Genomic DNA, 22,811 nt, shown 5'->3' with positions numbered 1-22,811 from the left:
TGGTTCTCTACTGACGTGGTGGGGTGAGGACGTGGGCCTTATGTAGGAAAGGGTCCCTAGGTGAGGCTACGAAACAGGAGAGACCGGCTGTCTCTTGCTCTATACAGTCTGTACTATACTCATATCCCCACTCTGAAGCCGTGACCTGATCCACGCCAGCCACTCCACTCGCCCCAGGTAGACGTTCGATGATCCGCGGCTCGAAGGTGCTGGTGGGTGTTTCAGGATTGTGAACCATCGGAATGTTAGCGACCGATAACGGGACGCCGACAAACATTTTCTAGATAGGAACCTTGTTGCCATACTGTACCACAGATTATCGTATTTCTTTATTTAGTTTCATGATCTTTTCACCAATTTGTTCGACTACCGTGCGAAGTCACGAACGACAAAGACCGGAGAAAATATTTACAAAAGAGGAAGGAAACCTCGGGTAAGTGAGCTGCTTATCCGCCGAATCGGTTAAATTGCGGGAACCCTACAGAACGTAAAATAAGAGAAATTGATGAAATTATATCTTTGATGGGCAAAATGGTGTAAGTCGGAATTATTAGCTTTAAAGCGATATTCAGATCTCAGGCAAGAGAGCGAGAAAGAGGTGAGATCGACTTGAATCGTCAGAATCATAAGCAAAAAACAGCATTGTAGAAAATATTAGCGTGCTTATCCTGTTGATCAAAATTTAGACACTTGTGCCTGACATGTGCTTTGACATGCGAGTTTAAAAAATTTAACAAACTGGAATAATTAGCACTTTGGTCCTGAACGGATCAGATAAGCGTGACTTTTTGCGAGAAGAAACAAACGTGTAGTTATTTTTGCATGCACGAAACGTTTAACCACCCGACGGAATATAGCAATTGAGATCACCTAGGGTTTCGAGCAGGAAGTTAGATTACAATCTGAACGATTTATCGCATGTACTCTGTGCAATTCAGTACACGTCGCACCCGTTGCCGTTTTGAATGCATCTGTGGCTCGTGCAAGAGAAAGGTATCAACGCGATCTGTTTACAAAGTTACAACGAACCCACGTCAGAGTGGTAGGTCCGTCACGTGATTTCTAATCTCACGGTTGTTTTCTCCATAGAGAGCCTTAAGATTCGACCCCTCGATGGACCAGGTAAAAGTATACCTACGTATATCTTTTACAGACACGTCTGCGTTGAAAGCCTTTTCTGGTCAGGGCCGATGAATCTGAGGTATACCGCAAATGTTCGGTATTTACACAATCGTTCAATATTCCTTTGAAAAAGAAGGAATCATTTGCATTGTCAGCAAAATTATTCGACAAACATAGTTTCTGGTAACGAGCGTTGTCAGTACACACCAGTAGAAACGAGGAATTTTTCTTAGGCACGTGACAATCTTCCGGCCGTTACTTTTAAAAGAAGCAGCCGCCTTTCGATACAACAGCTCTCGAGAGAACAATCCGATTCTTTTGTGTACTCCCCCGCGCGTGCTGAGGAACCTCTGCTCCTTGCTTCAAAGACGCACGGTCCAATTACGACAACGTATTCGTCTTATTTTTTCGGGCACGAGTCGCTCGATCTCGGCTGTTTCTATAGGTCCGTCTATGGAAGTGCCTTTTATACAGCTGACGACTTCTTCAAAAAAGCGATATTTACAGCAGCTATAAAAGATATTGGTACATATCCTTACTTTCTAATGAATCTTTCTTTTTTTCTTTTATCAGGTTCTATACATCCCATTTTCGTAGTACAATATTTTTGTATAAAAAGTACGATTAAATGATTAATCGGTATGTAAATGCTACGATAAATACAGCAGCAGTGTGTCAATATTTTTCATAGCCAAGTCTTTCTCGCTACTCTTTGTAACTTCTTTCGAGAATTTGCAAGTATCTTCGACTTCGAGGCAGTCGTTTCCATTTTTCTGCAGTACCCGCGCAAATTGCCATAAGTAAAACGCGAAAGCATAAAGACATCTCTATCGTGTGGTAGTTCTCTTCTTTATTTGGAATCTTCTCCGGGAAAGTGAGTGGCGGGATGCTATTTACACAAAGAATATTTCCTTGTCTGCTACTGGAAAGTCGAAAACTGTCGGATGATTCGCATGAGAGAAGTCACGAGAAGAAAGGACAAAAGTAGAGGAAAACGTTGAAACGAAATTGGAACCGTTTCACGGTTTCATAGCTGCGGGACAGCTGCGTTTGTAGGTGCTTGTATGAGTTTCTACATAAGAGCAAAGCGTGCAAGAAGGAATATCGAACAGGGATCCCGGAGAATAAAGCGGTTTCATTACTGGCTGGCGAACGTCGATGCGAACACAAGGTCCCGCATATCCTCGCTCGTAATTAGAGACGGCTTATTTCTTTTGCTCTTATGCACGACGCGTAGCCACGCGTTTCAAGATCGAACAAAGAAGCTCAAGAGACGAGAACCCTTGACTCGTAATTAAAGCCTAGTCGATAACGTGTAGCAACGAATAAGGGAGGGAAACGTATCTATGAATCGGATGTATAAACTCTGATGCACCTGGTTCAGACCAAGTAATTAGATACTTTGAAATGAAATCGAGAATCTTTTATAAATACTGGCGCTTAACCAGCTCATGTTGATTTTCATATTTTATATTTGCATCTTGTACAAGTTTATCATTAGGGGACTTTTAATGCAATAAAAAAAAAAGTCAAAATAGGTGGAGAAATATTTTATATAGGAAATGGAAATATTTTTGGTTATTAACTTACGACTTGCAAACATCGTAGTCCTCTGAAATGAACAAAATACGTAGAACGTGATTTCGACTCATTCGCGGCTGCAGGGTTAAACGAAATATGTTCGTTTTTTGGATTATCGTATTTTTAGAACCCCGCGTTTAATCGTACATAAATATTTATAAATCGACAATGCAATAGCGCAATCGTTTAGTTAGATAGGAAAAAAGAGATAATTGGAAAAAGGACATTTTTGAAGACGGACGAGATGGAGACATTACGAATTGAAGAATCACTTTTGTCGTCCTGAAACAGTATAATATCGATCATAAAAAACGGTCAATAGTTTAAAAAAATCGCACTAAAATACCTGTGGCATCGTGTTATGCGTTCGACAAAGCAATTCTAACGACTCTACTCTTCTCGTTTGACACGAGAAAAGGGGAAAGAAACCTCGTTCCAAATTAGATTTTTTGCCTCGAATTTCCTATGCTTCGAAAAAAAAAAAAAACCCGCAAGAGGACACACACTACGACGATTCACCCTAGTTTTTCTCAAGTTTCCTGAACCGGGAGCAGAAGGTACCTACCTTTGCCAAATTAGAACGAGGCGCGATTGTCCGGAATCGTGCGACTGGAAACGAATCGACGAGATTTTTTTCAAGAGTAGGCGAATGGAACCGATAGAAGGGAGGAACTTCGTTTTCTTCCGCTTCGCTTTCTTTCTTTCTTACTCTTGTTCTCTTCCTTTGTATCTTTCTATTTTTATTCCCCCTCTCTTTTTCCCTCGACACATTCGAGCTTATAGAAATATAACTTTTTAAATTCCCACGTCCATCATGCACCTATCGAAAAGCACGTCCCATTAAACGGTATTCCGTCCTCCGTAGTGAAAGCCTCGCTAAACACGTTCTTGTTTGGCTTTCTTGCTATTCGAAGTAACAGCACGCGAGCTATAGGTCACCAGAGACCTACTCGATATCGTATTTTATTTTCCGAAACCGATATAATCCTCCTATACTTTGGGGCGAGGCGACGATTTGATTGACATCTTTGTAAGAAATTTCTCTCCATAAAGCTGGTATAAATTCTTCAATTATACGTTCCATTGAAGATGTCGTTTGAACGAAACTGACCCAATCTTTCTCGTTTTTTTTTGTTACGGTCTCCGTATGGTCTCAATAATAAACCGAAACGTTCGGTTGTCTTGGTAGCGACATTGCACAAACTAAACATCGACGAAAAATCTAGAATAATTAATTTGGCAGCTGCGGAAGTGACACACACGCGAGCAACCTGAAGAATATAAAGACAGCTGCGCTAGAGAATTATTATCATAGAACACGACGATTTTCCTTGCTTTTTTCTTTATATCGATCGATAAATTACCAGGGAAAGGCGTAATTTGCGTTTCTATCCTGTCCAACGATAATAAATTCTCAGAGATCGTATAGGTTAGCCACGGAAAAAAGATCAATTAGCCGGTTCTACGTGATTAAGAGTTACGTGGTAATAAACATGTCACGATGGGAACGAGACAACTGAGAGAAAAAGGTCGCAGAAGTATTTATTAGTAGCCCACTACGGGGGAGATAGGAGTTCCCTTTGCCACTGTAATCGGCTATTGTATCGTTATTTCTAAGCCGTTAAGCCGACCGAAGGATTTCTTTCTCGGGAGGCAGGCGTCATTCTACTGCCTGCGCAACATTTTTTTCCTAACTTATTGTCTCTTACTTTCATCGCCACCCTTGACACCCGAATCGAACCTTCTGGAGTTATGATCTTACTTTCGCTCGTGAATTGAGAAAATATAAGAACGATCATGAGTTTCTACCGTGAACTATCGTCGATCGTGACATCGTGGTAGAAAACTTCCAGATGAAAATACACACAGAGTCTCGTTTATGTGAACTGAGACACGAGAACGAGAGACAAAGTAATTCGGATAATTGAGTAGACCCGGTAACGGTTGGTTGTTACAATAGAAAATAGGAGCTGATAGTACAGGCTCAATTGTATGTTCGTATATCCAAAGCTGTCCATTAACTCGTGTCTAGAAATAAGATATGGATAAACGAGATTCTGTCGTGTTTCAGGCAAAAGATACAAGCAACGAAGTTTCCAAAATTTCGTCATCTTCCCAGAACGCGTTATATCAAAGAGTAAATGTGTGTTGTTGAGGTTGTTAGATGTGTGAACAAAGAAACGCGTGGATAAATTGTAAGGTAGAAAATATATTTCAATACAGAAGTGTAAATACAAGTAGGAATATAATTTAAGCTGGTTCAGATCCGCATTCTAGCAGTGTTACCCTATGACTGAAAGCCCTGAAGCCATCGTCGCCTGTGTACTGTTTATGGTCTGCCTTCGTCCCAGTCTTTTGTCTATACGCTGTCGATGGCTTCGGTGCTTGAGAGAACTAAAAAGACCAGATGTAGAGTTTTCTTAGAAGCGGTGACCACTTCAACATGTGTAAAACTAATCAAAACGCGATATCAAAAATGTGAAACACAGCTCGATCAGAGGCGTAACCAGCCGTCGATGAAATTAAATATTCATGCACGATCTCGAGCTTTCCTCTTGCCAAAAAGTAGCGTGTAACAGAACAATGCACGTGGTCATAAATCGTGGCAGGTGGTAATCCTGATTCATGCTTCGTTCCAGTATTAACCACGTTAATCCATCGTAGCTGCGGCAACGTCGATCGATCCTAATTTATGCGCGGCATTCTCTGGAACGTAAACGTTCCATCGACCTATCCTACCGTGGAACAAGCGAGATAGCTTGGACTCGCAGGGCCCATGTACGCCCATTACAAGTCAAGCGGCCGGTGTTTCGATTAAATGAATTTGGATAGAAAGTCAAAAGGAGGGAACGGCGGCGGTATTTGTTGCGATCGAGAGATTAGAGTTCCATGCACGAAAGTGTTTCGACCCTCTTATCGGTTAAATCGGTTGTGGCTTGGGAGGGAGGGGTGCAGGCAACGTGCATTTATGTTCGTAAAACGTGTCGCGTAATCGGCTGAGAGGCTTATTTTTCAAAGGAGTCGGCAACGTTTCGCGAATAAAGTGACCAGATTGCAATCCTTTCTCCTCGAACGACAAACAGCGTCATTTAACCCTTCCGCAACATGAATGGCTTTATGAATTTTTTAATCGAAAATTATGTTAATAAAGTACGTGAGACTTTTAGTCTTTACCCAGTAAGGCAAGTTTTCATAGTAAACTTTCATAGTAAACGCGAATGACCATATGAATTTTGTATCGGGAATTATATTAAGAAAATATGAAAAATGTTGATCTGTCAACGAAGATATCGATAGAATAATCAAGATCGCATGGTAGATTATGCTTGCGCGTGAAATGTCACCGTGTTGCCATTAATATAAAAATTGTCTCGGAAATTTGATCGGGACACGAGGAATCGTTTTTCAGTTGGTCGCAAGGGATGTCTCGATGAACAGGGTTGAAACGTTTCGTCAACCCCTTTAATATCCGCGAACCCTGATTTCGCAGAAAGAATTTGTCTATGAAACGGTTCTGTACATCCCGGTAGTCACAAAAGCAGTAGGGTTTCCTGAAGAGACTCGAGAGCTCGTTCATGGGGGTTGTTTTCAAATACTGTCCCAGTTGTGAAGATATTATCGACCCCTCTTCGTGCTTTTCATGTTCCTTGAGAGTCTGGACCTCGTTCGCGATCAAAGGGTTGAGAAAGAAAGAACCTATTCAAAGTCAATCTATGGGGCCAATTTTCGAAAATGATCTGGGAAATACTACATGTATCTTTGAAAGCGAAAATACATACAGCTTTGGTAACAGGTGCACTTGAAACCATACTATATTCATCCTATCTTTCCTTATCTTTCATCTTATATCCCTGTAATTCTTATGTAATATTTCCATTTAAAACTATTTACTGTTATATATTGCCTGTTCGACGTTCGTTTCGTCATTTCAAGTAAAGTTAATTCGTGGAAAAGATAGAAAAAATTCGGCTAGTCGAGTAGCACACGTGCGGGTCTCTCTCTCTCTCTCTCTCTCTCTCTCTTTCTCTCTTTTCCTCCCTGCCACGGGATATATCGAAGGAGACGGTTAGCAAAGCTAACTCTCCCATGGGAGCATCTCTCTCGACTTACGAACACGAGGATTCTGCTTCCGTTACGAAAATAAAATGCAACCGGGAGAAGCGCCGCGAACCGTATCACCTCTCGAACAAACAAGAAGAACAAAATCATTTGATTGTACCGCCAACAGATATTACGGTTCGTCACGGGTTCCTCTCGTTTTGCCTCCAAACGAAACTATATAAGAACCTTGTCGTACAAAAGGATGAACGAACCTCTTGCAATTTTTGTCGTGTTGTATTTCCAAGTTTTGTGAGAATATAAACTTCTGCTCTTAAGAAATAAACATTCTATATATTCTAGACTTCGTAGATAGAATCTACGCAAGATGAGGAGATTTCAGCTCACGCGATATAGAATGTAATCACCGTTTAAGAGGATGCTGGAGGATTGACCATAAATTTCATCTCAACTGGGTTACTGGCAAGAGTTCAGTGATGGCAATAGAATAACCACATGATCAAGAAAGGCTGATAAAAGGACGCGTGCATGGGAAAACAGGTCGTAGGGAAGCGTCGTTATCGCGTGAGATTAACGTAAGTATTATACAATTTGTCAATATTTTTTTCTTCTAGTTAGAGAAGATTAGATGGACGTCACGATCCTGCTGCGCGTAAATCGCAAGAGAAATTTACTGGTAAGCAAGCAGGGACAGGGAAGTTGTTTGGGAGAAGGAAGAAACCGTATGAAAAGGCAGGTCGAAAAATAGTTGACGCTCTCCGCGGGAGATCCGACATGTAGAAGGAGCCAAAACGCGATAATGAGCCCTTATTCTCGAATCAAACCTGTCATTGTCGATTTGGCTATTCATCGTCATTGTATCGTATTATCCCCGTATATAAAGTCCTACGTGTTACCATTTTCTTTCATCTCTATCTCCTCTGCTTTCTTCTTCCCTTCGGAATTCTGAAAACCAAGCAAATCCTAGGAACAGCTGGATCGAGATTCGCAAAGGAATCTCTTTGTAATTAGAATTTACGACGAGCTTTGTACGAGTTCGTAAACCAATCGAAGCGATGAAAAGTTGGCAAACGCCTCATAGATCAAACGTTAACGAAGACTTAGGTTGTAACACGAGGTTGAATCGTCGTTTTACCGTTATCTCGCACACGTTCGTTCGAATCATCGAGAAACTTTGTGTCATTATCGTTCGCTATCACGCTCGAAAGCAACGCGCTTGGATTCAGAAAAAATACACCAGTCACCAGAGAGTAATTTATTCGATCGGAGTACCGTAACGAAACGAAACCAGTGACTGCATTGAAAAAGCTAACTCCGATCAGTCTTCCATTATCCATTGAATGCGCGCTCGCAATCGATTATGTCCAAAAAATTAAGGGCAATGATTTCGCAACATCTCGCTCAGTTGCGCCATATGGCGCTGCATTACCAAAGGTTGGGCGACGAGTAATCGATCGAGTCTCACGGTCCGAATAAATATCAAGAAGAATGAAAATATTGCCACATAATATGAAAATATGGCAGGAGAAAAAGCAGTGGTGCGTCTTGATTCGTCGAACGTGTAAAATTTCGAGGCAAAACTGGAAAGATGAAAAACTCGCTGACGAAGATTCGCGGCCCGACGATCGTCGCAACTTTTGCCTGTCGAATTCTTTTCATCGCTGGCCTGGCTATTATCCTTGAAATTACCCCATGCGTCTATCTTTTCCGCACGGTAACTGTCAACGTTCCGTCATGAATAATAAATTCGTAGTTACGTAATTATAATAACGTTGACAGGATAAACGCTAATGATAAGAAGGTGTAATTAGATAGGCAGACCGAAGTCCAGAGGGGTCTGCTAACCACCACGTTGACCCTTGCGTTGTTCCAGGCACAGTCACCCCCTCCTGCGTCAGTCGAGATGGTCAACCCTTGACATACATTACAATGAGCAATGTAATCCAACTTGGAATAGCATGAATGCGTAATTTACTTGTGACCGGTGGCACGGCGATGGAGCGGGTGGCACGACGGGTAATGGGGATCACGCTCTGTTAACCAAAGGGGGATTTTCGTGCCTCCCAGTGCCGCCGCGGATGAACGCCGGTTGCCCAGCCAGAATGACGTTTCCTTCGTTCCACGAAATGTTAACCCTTTACGTTTAAGCAAAGCGCCGATGCGTTTTACTTTCAACGTTTCGTCGGTCCAGAAGTAGCCTTTTAGCGATGTATCGTCGTTAGCGCCTCTAAGCGTCGTTGACGCTTTTACTTTGAATCGCAGGTCTTATATTCTTACGTCGTTTACGTTTTTCATCCATTGGTAATTGTCGTCTATAAGGTAGGATAATAAAAGCTAGATGATGCTCGAAGAAGAAAAGCAGAAACGGTGGGTTGTCTCCGCATAGAGAAACATAACCGACGACAGATCTCGGACCAGGGGGTGGTACGAGTAAAATTATCTGCTTCCAGTCGTCAGAGGAACGAGCAAGAAAATCGGTAGAGGGAGAAGAAAAGAGAGTAAACGTTGAAACAGCGGCTTTTCCACTGCATCGTCGACGCTTCCTCCGCCTAATTGGCAAGAATGACGCACGACCCTTGTAATTGCTCGAACGAACCGAAGAAACCGAAGCATGATATGTTTCTTCCTCCGACAGACCACGTTCGAGTCTTTCTCGTTTTCCTTTGAAACATTCGTCGTTATCGTGTTATACACTTTCCCTTTCGACTCCGTTGACAATTTCGTGACAACCTGACCGCAAATACCGTGACAGTCGTCGTCTCCTGCGATGAGAACGTAACCGTCGGCTTAGTCAAGAAATACGAAATCCGTTTCGCAGACCCCCGAATCTCTTTTCATCGCTGTTAATCGAATGCCTTCACGGTGCCCGATGACCACTATCGCAACGCTTTTGCTTTCCGTGGTTTGCGACGAGTTGTTTGTCCTCTCCTCGCTACCAGACGAGAATCTCCTTCTATAGGTAGATTTAAGGCGTCACGGGACGTTAAGTGTCACCCTTCGACACTCGTACTCGGCCGACGAGAGGCAGATTTCAAAGAAGAATTCGGAAGTTGAAAGTTGGTCGTCAGGTGATTATCGTAAATTCACGAGTTTTCTACCCGTGGGATAAAAATCGCTTTAGAAATGACCCAAGCGAAACGGATTCTCGCGGATGAATTACAGTCGCTGATCGCGATTATGAAAATTTCCAGAACTTCGTTAAACCCGAGGGGGCTTGGAAATTCGTGATACGTAGGTATTCGAAATACGCTTTAGAACAAAGCTTGTGAACTTACAGAAGCGAGTTTAAAATAGTGACAAACACGAAACACGTGGAGTAAGCGAAGAAGGAACATGGAAAAAATGGACAGTTATGTTCGTGGACGATCGAAAGTCAAGGGAGAAAGAAAGTCGAAAATATAATATAGTATAAACGCAAAGTACGCGTTGCACTCTTATACAACGGGAGGTCGAGCCAATTTCATATTCTCATCGTGGTCGAAATCGTTTACGTAACATATGTGTCAAGAAACTTATGTAGATACGAAGAAGTTGATCGCGTCGTGCAAGTGCCAGGCGACATAATTGTTGCACAGCGGGCCGTGAAAAAAGAAAGGGCAACCAAGAATATGGAAATATATGGAAAATACCGTGAAGACTATTTCTCCAAAGTACACATATGGAAGCTATTTCGGGAGTTGTCAAGCAACGATCACTGTCACGGTGGTCAAAACTGCATCTGTGATTTCCCCTCTTTGCGTTACACAACGTCGGACACTGATCCGTCTTGACGCATGCCGAGGTCTCTTACGATCTCCTAAAATCCACGCGTTTCTAATAGAACTGGATTGATCATAGGATTTTCTAACATCGAATTTATTCTCAAATACGCAAACAAGCATAACCTGTATATTTAGGTGTGCGAAGCATTGCTTGTCGAAATCTTAGCAGAAATTGTTTGCATCCAAAAGACGGATTTCTCGAGTCGTTCATCGTCGCGCGTCGCATTACGAAAATACCAGAAAAGTGCGTCGTGAAGAATTTCAAATTCTTTCGTGGATTTGTAAACTCCATCGCGGTTGTTGGTTTGCGGGCGAAGAAAAAGAAGAAGAGGGAAGAAAACGAAAAGGGGTGAGAATGAAAGAGAACAAAGGAGAGAGAGAGGAGTTACCGTGTGTCGTAGTCGCGGGTAGTCTCTTGAAGATAAAGAGGATGACAAAGGCACGGTGAAGTGTCCAGGCTTGGCTCATAATTTTCCTTAGGCGTCGCGCGACGTGCGACGTGTACGTGTCACCGCGTCGCGACGCACCCGTCCGTCTCATCGCGACTGGAACACCAAAAACGAACCTCTGACTATTTTATTGCCGGTCTCCTGACTCGTGAGATTCCTTCGTTTCCCTCCCACCCTTTTTTTCTTTTTTATTCTTTTTCATTCCGACTACGAGACGTCGAATACTTTTTGATTTAGCTGCAGTCGACGATTCGAGAATCGCGAGCATACTTTTAAATATCGCGCGATCTCCGTCCTTGTAAAACGAATATCGTTGAATCAAATCGTTGAATTCACGAACGCGACGCATAATGTAGTTTGCCGTTTATTTCGAGGGAAATAGTTCGGTCTAAGCGAACGTCGAAAGTGGGTAGCGAAAGAACGGATGCACAGTCGCGTTTTATTGGGCCAGCACGGTTGACAGCAAGAATGACTGCGCTCGTAAAAGCCTCGTATAAATAAAATCGCCGGGAATATAATTGTTGCTGAGAGCCGGGAACGCTCGTTCTACGTCGAGGTATAGATATAACGCGGTCAGCTGTCGCCACTTCGTACTGCAACACTTTTTCATTGATTTTCGCAGCATTTTCTCGATAAAGCTGTACTGTCTTTTCTTCTCCAATTCCTCCCCTTCTTGTCCATTGGATTCTCCAATAACCAATAGTTCGAGTTCTGCGATTAGTCTCGCGATTTTCACGATACTGCGCCGTTACGACGCGGTTGCCGTCGGCGGTTCAAACATCAAAAGAATGCAGACTGTTATATCATTTTTATGAATGTTGTAAAAATACAACAAAAAGAAGAATCGTCGTAAAATTTGAGATATCCGTTTCTTCAACGAGTAGCCGTTACGCAAAGATGAAAAAGCTTGGTAATTCGGTTAATTCGAATCAGGAGTAGAGAGCAAGAAATTGTTACTTTCGAAGAAAGTAGAAGAAAGTCAGGAATAAGGGGAAGGATCGGGAACTCGCGTTAGGGCGAAATTGTTACTCGACACCCTTGTGTAACGAGAGTCAAGCCGCGGCTATGAACAAGACCAATGTTCCGGCGCATAAAGAAGCGTAGTTTAGCGTGTCCCTGAAAATCGAAACCATCATGACGCCGGCGCCTCTTGCTTATTCTCTCTTCGTGCAATATCAAAATTCCGCGCTTATACTATGTGTCACTATATGTTTATCGATCAATTTATAGAATTTAATCGATCGATGTGATTCGATGCAAACGAATCGAGAATGGTTCGTTCCTTTCGCAAATTCATTACGAAAACTTGCAACGAGATTCATTGCCAGTTTTTAGAAAATAAAATTATCGTTTGGACGATGGCAAAATTTCTGGATAACAGATAACGCACGCGTACGTACTTTTAAATTGCCAGGGGTTGCATCCAGAAAACATCGGAAAGCCGTGCTACCGTTTAGAAACCAATGAGCATCTAATGAAGGTGGAGCTTGCCGAGGAAATCTCCACCTACTCTTAAAATTCTCTATTTCTCTCCTCTCCTGCGTGCGTGTCTCCCTGCGTAAAAGGAAGAACGAGATGCGAAACGAGAGAAGAGGAAGGAGTGACGGAACGAGGGGCACGCAAGAGGGCGGGAGGAGAATGAACGAAGAGGAAAGACAAATGAAGAGGCTGAGGAGGATCTTCAAGTACGTTTTAACTCGGCCAAGTCAGTTGGCATCTCGCCGCATCAACTAATACGATGGCTTCGTTTCACGGTTTCACGAAACGATCTTCCGGCAAAGTCGATCGACTAGTTGTGATTTACGCGTGATTCGGATGAAACCAACGCTCGAACTTGAACGAAACGTTACCGCGATCCAACACGCTTCGCAATTTTATAGTGGGTGATCGTCGCATGTATACGTATATTTTCGTTTACGTACGGGACAACGTTGATCTTTTGGCAACATCGTCGTTGGAAACGAATCTTATCGTCGAGAACGTTCGTTCAAAACGATCTTGTCCGTACAGAGTGCTCGTGACGAAGACTTTCTTGGATACTATCATCTATCCGTACAATGACAGTTACTGCGAATTTTATTCAAAAGGATTGAAATAGAACAGTCCTTAAAATTCGTTAAATCAAACGCGCTTGTTAGATATTGTATTTGATATAATACACGCATATAGATTCATGCGAGCCTTTGCGCTCACGAGAGATTTTCCTTCCTATTCAAATGATCGACGATTAATGTCACAAGATCGTGAAACGTCCAAAAGAGCAATTGATTTATAGACCTACAGCGAAACGCTTTCATCGCCAAGCAACGAGTGACAAAATGTACATTTATTATATACTGCTAGCATAAAGAATCAATTTCAAGTAAGTGCGGATCCTACGAGGAGGAATTTGATGTTCGTATAATACGATAATTGGAGCAGTATACGGTTCGTTTTTATTTTATCTAATTTACATATCCCTAGTTGGCATTCGATGCGAAGGAATAAAAGAAAGGTACAGGTATACGCGTTCCGACCTGAGTTACCCCTTCTTGCAAGACCCGCAAAAACTGAAACGAATTATAATTGATCGTAACGACCATGATCGCAGCCGTTGATAATATACTCGATAAAAATTCACTACGAAAATTCTCACTGTGAAAAGTACCTAACAAATGTTAATGTTAATGTTAAAATATTGAAAACATTGTTGGTCGTTATTCTGATATTTTAATTGATTAAGACATTTAAAACGAATAGGGCAACGATAAAGGAGCGTAATATTTGTTGAAAACGTATAAAACGTTCTCCAAGCACATTGGAATCATACTGAGCCGATTGGCACGTGGCATGAGTCTTAATTACTCTGCCACGCTTCGACCAACATTTTCAGGAAAAAACTACGCATTCGTCTTCGACGTTCACGAAATAATTGTTACGTTTCGAATGAACAACCTGATCAATTCTTGAAACATTTGTTTCTAAATTAAAAATTAGGGAGCAGGAAATGTTATCTAAGAATGTTTTAAGCAACCCATCGACGACATTATCGCGTATTTACTTCAATATTTTCAAGTAATCAATTTTAAAAATAAGAAATATATTTGTGCAATAATCGAGGCTCATAATTTATCTATTCGATTCGATTCGATTCGCTCTTCGACTCCATCGCTATTCGACTAAAGAGGTTTATTTCTTAAACGAAAAGAGAACAATGTTGTGTGCAAATTCGGGACAAGAAGAAAACAACAGCGTGATAGTTTCACAAATGACGAATCCTCATACTCCGCAAGATTTCACGGTCTCGCGCTTACTGTCGACACCAACTAATTCGTTAGGTAAGAATCCAGGGTATTCGCGATCGAGACGTTAGGATTCGTACAAACGCTTATGTAACGGAACGTAGAAAATTAAACGCGATTCGTGATCGCGCGTTTCGCTGAGAGGCAGGCCCGCGTGTACACGCATGACGAGTTTTCACGTTTAATCCACGATCCACGATGAGCTTGATTCCATCGAAATCACGCATTTCCAGTCATGCTGTTCAGATTATACCGCTTTGATGAATGCTCAAGTACAGTGAAGTCATTCAAGAATAGCCGAGCCTGTGCTGCTTCTCTTCTTTGCTCTTTTTTCTTTTTAGAAGCGTTACATCCCTATCGCGAACAGCATCTTAAAATATTTCACTCGAATTTTCACTTTCTTCCAAAGAACTCCGTGCAAATAACAATTTAGGCAATCGGTGTAACAGTTTGGCCGGCGTATTGTAGATGAAGTTATTGTGATAAAGTGATTGTGGCAAATGATACGCTTATATTTTACAGAGTGCAACGAAAGTTCCACGACACCTACGTGTAGGCGACCCAGAAGGAGTAGGACAACATTCTCGGCGCAACAATTAGCCGCGTTAGAGAGGGTGTTTGAAAGGACGCATTATCCGGATGCTTTCGTTCGAGAAGAACTTGCAACGCGTGTATCTCTATCGGAAGCCAGAGTACAGGTAATGGCAACAGCATCTTTGAACTTGAAAGTAAGAAAAGAACTGAATGGAATAAGAAAAGAAAGATGTATCTTCAAGTACGGTAGAGGCATTCGATGATGATCTTTGCTTTGTGGAAGAGAAAAAGTATCGTGGTAGCATGTAAAGGAGAAAAAGTATCGTATCGCTTGGTGGGCCAAGTTCACACATGTTTCTTGGGATTATGGTGGGCAATGTTAGAAGGAAGGCAGACAGGCAGACGGAGGTATAGGAAAGAGAAGAAGAAAAAGTGAAAAAAAGGAAGGAAAGAGGATGGAGGTCGCCGCGGATAGCTAAGCAGAAAATCAGAGGAGACAGGTTGTCAGGGGCAAGGAGCTATGATTAGCTTGGCAGGATAGTTGCGTCGTTCCAGCGGCATCTGTGCTTGGCATACGACGTATGCTGTACCGTATGCTGTACGATACGTCGCGTATCTAGCACGTGTGTGGTGACTCTTACACGGTTGTGCAGAAAGCACACTTTTCGTTTACACGAGTCGATCCATCCACTACTGGTGCTGCTGCTACGTCCCTCGTCTCCCGCTGATGTCTGTCCATTCGTCTGTCTGCCGTGGACTGTACGGTTGCCAGGAGCCGTCACGCTGTCCCGTCTTCACTTGCCGCATCCCTTCTTATGTCCGTTCGTTTCTTCTTCTCTTTTTTCTCTTCGTTCGACAATTACGGCTTACCACAATGATATTTTCGTTTCATGGCCTTTAATTAAAATATTTTCGTAAAAATGTTGCCTCTATCTGTTTCAAGATATGAACCTCGACGATCTCAAATAGACGCGATTTTCTTCGATCTCAGCGAAGCAAAATATTTTTACTAGTATAAATACTCTCGCGAAACTGAACATTTGGAAATTTTACTCATAGGTATGGTTTCAAAATAGACGCGCCAAGTTTCGTCGAAACGAAAGGAGTTCTGCTATTAACCGAGGCGTTTCCTCGAACAGAGAAGTGGAAACCACTTTACCTTTACGACCTATCAGAATAACGCACACGCAGGAAAACAACTCGGATACTCTACAGACTTCTCAGGTAGCGCAGTATCCCTACAGCGAATACTGGAGATCGTCGCAACACTATACCTCTATGCAAGCTTCTACCTGTCATGGATTTATCAATGGAAATTTAGGAAATGTCAATCTTCCTCCGTATCATCAAACGGAAATTCACGGGGGTCTCGAAGGATCTACGATGAGCAGTTTAAACGCGTTAAGATTCAGAGCACATCCATACGGAACCGCGTATTCTGCCATGCACGCAAGCATGTAGCTTTCTCTCTCCCACTCTCTCTTTGCATAATAATATCCCTTTTTAAATTTCAAGTGATAGCGATTTATAAAATACCAAAGATTTTAACGGCATCGTTTAAGTCAATGTAAGAAAAAAAAGATGATATAATATAAAGGACCAACAGATCGAACATGGTTGCATAGAAATTAGGATTTAAGCACGAAATACAGGGTAATGGAAATAACTCGAAACGTTATTTTGTAGAACTGAAATAGCTTAATAAATAATAAAAATCATATATGTATTATCTGCTTAATACAAGACATCTATACAGGAAATGTTATATGTTAGTCTACAAAGTTATTATATTATGTATGTTAACCATAGAAAAAAGCAAGATGTATAAATACAATGATCGATCTCTCTCTGTGGAAGAACGGGTCGTGTACTCGTTGCGGCAAGAAATATGTAAAGTTATAGTCGTAAAACGAATATGTTCACATATAATGTAAGAACATTGGCACAAAATTAGAATATAAATTTCCTAAGTACATTGGTCACACGTATATTCGTTATAACGTTAATCGAGCTAGAACCACGTAAAAAGATTCCAAAAATTTCTTCTTACATATTAGTTATTACATGCTAGTCATCCGTCCAAAAGATCTTAATTATAAAGATACAGTTTAGTACTATACAGTTACTTGTACATTTTGCACAGCATTACTCCAATCTACTTTTGAAGGAACCAAATAAAATGCAGGTGCTATTTTGCTGCCACATGGACATTGACTACCCGCTATCCAACTAAAAGAGCCTAGTTTTGTATTACATTTTGGACAATTCAGTTTCCCCTCGACATTGTGCGTTATATCGGGCATCCAAGCTAGAGGCTCCACGAACAATATTTTGGTACAAAATTCTGCAGGTTGCTGCTCTCGTTTTTGTAGCGGTTCCAACAATTCGCGCGACGTTTTTCTTGTACTTATATGTCTCCAGATTTGTCTTTCGTTTGGCATATGTGGCAAAATATTGCTAGCACTTGCTATGATTCTTCTACATTTTTTACAGCGATACACTGTTGGCTCTGGATGTACCGTAGCAAGAGCAGGATCTGATTTTATCAAATCTGCACAATTTTGTGGTAAAATTTTTGCCTTTCGCATCTTATCACCTGCAATTTGTAATTTATACATTTTGAATTGTACATTAGTATTATCTACTCCAAAACCCATTTCTTCGTAAAGCTTCAACTGTGCTAAAAAACCAGCGTTAGGTCCCACAAAGCGTCTCTTTTCTTTTACAGCTTCAAACGCATCGTAGAAACTTTTTTTATATTTTTTCATTAAATATGCAATAACGATTGTAGCTGATCTAGAAATACCAAAATAGCAGTGTACCAAAATTTTTTCATTCTGCTGTAGAGAATGATCTATAAACTCATAAGAATCTTCAAAGTGAGTTAAAAGATCTTCGCGTGGCATATCAGTAACTTGTATGTATTTTACAGTCAAATTTGGTAGAAGTCCTTGGATTTTTCTTGGAAGTGGACATGAATCTACTGTGAGTATATAATTTATTTTAGTTTCCTTTAACCATTCGATATCTGTAGCAGCTGTAAGATTCCCAAGGAACAAACCAGGAATAATTTCATCATAGCTCGATGGGCCAGCATCAAAATCTTCTCTAATTAGATTAGTAGTTTCTTTTTGTGCCATGCTGATCACTCTGGAATAAAGAATAGAGCTAAGGCATGCATCTTTAATGGCAATTAATTTTGTTAATTATGATACGATATTTATGATATAGAAGATTAAATTGATATAGAATTTCTGAACTAAAATTCTTATAAAAAGTAATAACTTAAATAAAATATAACTTCCCTAGAGGTACCAATAGTTGTCCTTGTGTGAAAAGAACGTGGAATATCCAAAATCTATTTACAACATGCTCTAAGTGAAAATTATATTTTTTATTACCTCGCTTGAACGTATTGTAAATAATCGCAGTATTTCTGATTATGAAACTAGTTCTATAAATGTTATTTGAATAATACGAAAAATAAATCGTAACAGTAACATGTTTTATAAAAAACTTTATTTTCTTTTTACGATGTAAAATATTATTGGTATTAGACACAGTATGTTCCGAAATCATTCGAATTTTAATTCTTCAATAATGTTACACATCTTTCATTCATTTTGATATATCTTAAACTTATTTTTTTACTTTTACACAACATAACACAATAAAAAACATCCTACATTCACAAAGGTCTATGGACTAGTTCCAGTTGTCAACGCATGATTACGATGGCGCTTCGGTAGCATATTCACATGTTTCAGTTATAAATTGAAACTTCTTTTCACAGTGCATACAAATTTGATTTCATGATTAAAAAAACACTATACCTAATTAGCAAAACCAAACAACTACGATCTAAACACTGTACATAAAAATACAATTAATATTTTTAACCTTTGTAATCTATCAAAAATTATAATTTGTTCGATGGAATCTTTATGATGGTTTGGAAGACAATGTATGCATATTTTTTATAAATATTTTACATACGTTCGAAAAATATACCATATTTTAAAGATATACAAGTTAATAATGCGCACTATTTTAGTGTATATACACATCTCAATAAAAATGGAGTATATCAACAGAATTGTACCTTCAGCTTAAAAGTGGGCGCGAATTTTATATTATAATATATAAAATATTTAATTCTAAATTATCACAATTATGTGTGTATGATAAATAAAATTGTTCAATTGCGATAGAAACATAAAAATAAAAGAACATTTTACAACCAATCGTATTATTAGTACAAACAAATTCTGCAGTTTGATTTCATTAACTTATATCATCAAAATTTATTTATTTAATAATATTCTTAAAATCAGACGGTTATGTCATCGATAATGGTATAAGTATTCAAAATACGAAACAAATATCGTCAAAATTTAACGGTTTTTAAAAAAGAAAAATAAAATTAGAAAATGATGGAAAGCAATAACAGGTAACTTTCAGAAAATCAAAAATAAATATAATTTAAGTAATTGATCTTTGTACTTTCAAAAACATTGCGGAATATATCGTCCGACCACGTATGCCGGAAGTGACGCGACTTCGATCTCCACATCATTCAGAAGAGTTGTGAGAATACCGCTTACACCGTCGTGTAGAGCAGTAAGCCTAGTTGTTCCGTGTTTCTCCGATTTTCTCTGTCTCTCCTTCTTCTTCTCTGTCTTCGTCTAGTCGTTTCTATCGGTATCACTTGCGTACGCGCACGTGTGTATATGTAAGTGTATGGGTACTTTTTTGATTTTTAAATAAAACAAGATGCTGATCTCGCAGGAGGTGATCTCAAAAGCGGAAGAAATCGCAGATCAGGTGAATTTACAGGCCATCGTGCTTGATTTATTTCTCTTTTACGAATAAGTCTGCTATTGCAAAGGAACTCGTAATAGAACACCCATAGAAATCCTGTAGGAGCACAGATGTACTCCTGTCAACGTCATCGTGACACGATTCTTATGTACATTCACATATTTTAATTTATATTTTTTTTATTCTTGATTATTTATTAATATCAGGCTTTTTTAATATTGCTGAATATTGTAAACTTTCCTACATTGTTGTCTCTACCTTACGAAATTAAAGGTTATGCATCAGGATTTATGAGGATATATGTATGTATCTGTTACGAATTCCATTGCTTTCACCGATTTTAATTAGGTGAACAGTTTAGTTTAAATAAATTGAGATAATAAAGATTAAAAGTTATCTAAAACATTAATTTTTAACCTTACTTCATTGTTCTATTTATACGATACTTTTGTTGATAACGTTAAATCTGTAAGAAATATTTATTTACTCTGTATAAATTTATTTAGTTTGCTTTATGCAATATTGACAAATATGTAAAGTACTAATGAAAAATAAAAGATTTCAAGACATATATGTCACTATGTTTAAGTATGAATTATTTATCCACTTATTATTCTTTTCTAACAATAGGTAATTCGCAATGGAAAGCATATACTGCCAACTCTTGCAAGATTATGCCTTATAGCCACATTTTTGGAAGATGGATTGAGAATGTGGTTTCAATGGTCAGAACAGAAAGAATTTATGAACAATAGTTGGCATTGTGGTACCTTCTTAGCTACAATGTTTGTCTTGATTAATTTAATTGGACAACTTGGTGGTTGTGTTATGGTTATTGGAAGATGGAAAGTCAGCATTGCTTGTGGAATCCTGTTTTTCATAGTAGTTCTCCAGACACTGGCTTACAATATTTTGTGGGACATAACATTTTTATTTAGAAACCTAGCATTGATAGGAGCACTCCTTCTGGTTCTGGCTGAATCAAGAGTAGAAGGAAGGTCATTATTTGCTGGTGTACCAAGTCTTGGAGATAATAAACCTAAAAATCTCTTGCAATTAGCTGGTAGAATTTTATTAGCGTTTATGTTTACCACATTAATTCGCTTCGAAATATCATTCCTCCAAATCATGCAAGATATTCTTGGAAGCAGTTTGATGGTATTAGTCACTATTGGATATAAAACCAAACTCAGTGCATTGTTACTTGTCTTAATATTATCTGCACTGAACCTTTACCATAACGCATGGTGGACCATTCCAGAGTATAAGGCTCTTAGGGACTTCCTTAAATATGACTTTTTCCAGGTAAAATTCAACCATCGTTACCTTTATCAATGTTATCAATTAAAAGTGTTAAATGTATATCTCAATTTTTACAGACATTATCAGTGATTGGTGGCCTTTTAATGATAGTATCTTTAGGCCCTGGAGGCGTATCAATGGATGAGCATAAAAAGGAGTGGTAGATGTCATGGTATCACCTGAATATGCATCATTACTTTGTCATGATCATTAAGTAAAAACAGTCTCCCATTCCTATTCCTTTATATGCTCAATCAAGTTTATAACAAGTCCATTGTTTATTGGATGAAGAGCAATTCGTTTTGAATTATTTAATTTGGGTAAAGGAATTGTTAAAGTAGAGTTTAAAGTTGATATTTTAAAATACAAATACATGAAATTACAAAAGAAAAAAAAAAGTGGAAAACTCCAGAATAGTGCTGTTCAAAAACAAACAAAATGAAGACAACACCAAGACTAATTTATATAATCAATAATGGCATTGTACATATGACACTACATTTATCAAGGAAACAAAATATATTTTTTCTGTGTGTTTTTAATTTTCTTTCCGTTTTTGATCTTGAATCCTAATCGGATTTATGTGCATGATTTTAAATATCAATGAATTCTTTCTATAGAAATATATGTACATTTAAGTTATTTTATTATATTTATAGGAGGCATAACAATAGAAATATTAGATTTTCGAGATTTTTATACAACTAAATTATTGTAAATAAATATTTCATATCAGATTTTAATTACTATTTATTTATATAATTTATATTCATTAATTGATGATTACTAATTACTATGTTTTAATTCATTTAATAAGTATGTACAGTAATTAATCACAAAATAATCAGTAAGTAAAGTCATATAATTAAATTCGCTTCATAAATAAATAAACAGAACTATGTAAGTAAATAGAAAATAAATAGAATTATGTAATAGTATATTTTCTAAATTAGTGTCACTGAAAGATATTAAATAGTATTGTTAAAGAAAAATAATAGATTTCGAAATAGTAAGTATAGATACAGGACGAGATCAAACGGCTGTCGGTTGTAAGGAAACTATTTTAATTGTAAAATCATTTACATTTAACCATTGACTAAAATATAGTATAGATCTGACATGTGGGACTTGTTCCACGTTCTAAAATACCGACCTCGAAAAAGATTAGAGTGCTGTTTACGCCCTCTACGATATGCCACGGCGAATATAGGAGTTACATTACCGACGAGTAATTGAATCGATTCTGGTACGACTACGGTATATCGTGTCATATGTTCTATAATATCGATCATTCAAAGGTTTTATTACGCCCTCTAGAATATAGGAATGATGATTAGGAACAAAAATCAAACGATCTAGTCGAATGTAATAATTATTCCGTTTAAACAAGATTAAAGAAACTTCCAATCATCGAATTCATTTCTTTGAACGTGAACTGCTATTATATGAACGAGAAATCGTAAGTAGTAAAGAGAATTCTCTTGGCAAGTTCTTATTATATAAATTTCAATTATATGAATTATTTGTCCCGCGACAGGTTCAAATAAACGGAATTCTATAAAGTATCGCATATTCAATCCAAACATGGAAGTTGATGCAGTTAGAAATAAATACAAGATACTGCGGTCATCGATGAAGGACAGAATAGACGTGATAACGAAATATTTCTGCATATCCAGCGATTTAAAGGTTTGTGTATATGATTATGAAATCGTAAATTATCTGCGTAGAAGAAATAAAGATTTATATATTATATGTATATTACGCGTTTAAAATGTACGTTTATATGGATCGAATTAACGATTTCTTGTATCACGTGATTTCGGCAGCTTGCATTAACATTTCAATTTTAACTTTTCGTTCTTTTATGAAGGAAAGGCCAATCAGTGTAAAAGAGGAAA

General features: G+C 38.9%; 3 protein-coding genes across 5 annotated transcripts; 2 read left to right on the top strand and 1 right to left on the bottom strand.

The window, feature by feature from the left end:
- The first annotated feature begins 12,398 nt into the window (after positions 1 to 12,398).
- On the top strand, positions 12,399 to 16,758 carry LOC139985440 (uncharacterized). 2 transcript variants are annotated; one of them, XM_071999873.1, is made up of 4 exons: positions 12,399 to 13,634; positions 13,712 to 14,289; positions 14,776 to 14,951; positions 15,847 to 16,758. In XM_071999873.1, the coding sequence occupies exons 2-4, from the start codon at positions 14,166 to 14,168 to the stop codon at positions 16,246 to 16,248; spliced, it is 702 nt and encodes a 233-aa protein (XP_071855974.1). In that variant the 5' UTR covers positions 12,399 to 13,634; positions 13,712 to 14,165; the 3' UTR covers positions 16,249 to 16,758. The 2 variants fall into 2 exon arrangements, with proteins under 2 accessions (XP_071855974.1, XP_071855973.1); XM_071999872.1 differs by having other exon boundaries at positions 12,399 to 14,289.
- Mkp-4 (dual specificity protein phosphatase MPK-4) lies at positions 16,490 to 18,513 on the bottom strand. 2 transcript variants are annotated; one of them, XM_071999867.1, is made up of 3 exons: positions 18,189 to 18,513; positions 17,849 to 17,937; positions 16,490 to 17,770 (listed from the first exon to the last, which is right to left on the bottom strand). In XM_071999867.1, the coding sequence occupies exons 2-3, from the start codon at positions 17,925 to 17,927 to the stop codon at positions 16,902 to 16,904; spliced, it is 948 nt and encodes a 315-aa protein (XP_071855968.1). In that variant the 5' UTR covers positions 17,928 to 17,937; positions 18,189 to 18,513; the 3' UTR covers positions 16,490 to 16,901. The 2 variants fall into 2 exon arrangements, with proteins under 2 accessions (XP_071855968.1, XP_071855967.1); XM_071999866.1 differs by having other exon boundaries at positions 16,490 to 17,937; positions 18,189 to 18,512.
- An 856-nt stretch (positions 18,514 to 19,369) lies between these two features.
- Positions 19,370 to 21,452, top strand: Surf4 (Surfeit locus protein 4). Its single transcript, XM_071999869.1, has 3 exons — positions 19,370 to 19,611; positions 20,239 to 20,913; positions 20,988 to 21,452. Exons 1-3 carry the CDS (start codon positions 19,561 to 19,563, stop codon positions 21,072 to 21,074), a joined length of 813 nt encoding a protein of 270 aa, XP_071855970.1. The 5' UTR covers positions 19,370 to 19,560; the 3' UTR covers positions 21,075 to 21,452.
- The last annotated feature ends 1,359 nt before the right edge of the window (positions 21,453 to 22,811 follow it).

The sequence above is a fragment of the Bombus fervidus genome, chromosome 3 (genome assembly GCF_041682495.2).
Source record: "Bombus fervidus isolate BK054 chromosome 3, iyBomFerv1, whole genome shotgun sequence".
Lineage (NCBI taxonomy): Eukaryota > Metazoa > Arthropoda > Insecta > Hymenoptera > Apidae > Bombus > Bombus fervidus.
Note: the sequence above shows the minus strand (reverse complement) of the source record. Positions and strands in the feature narration are given on the sequence as shown.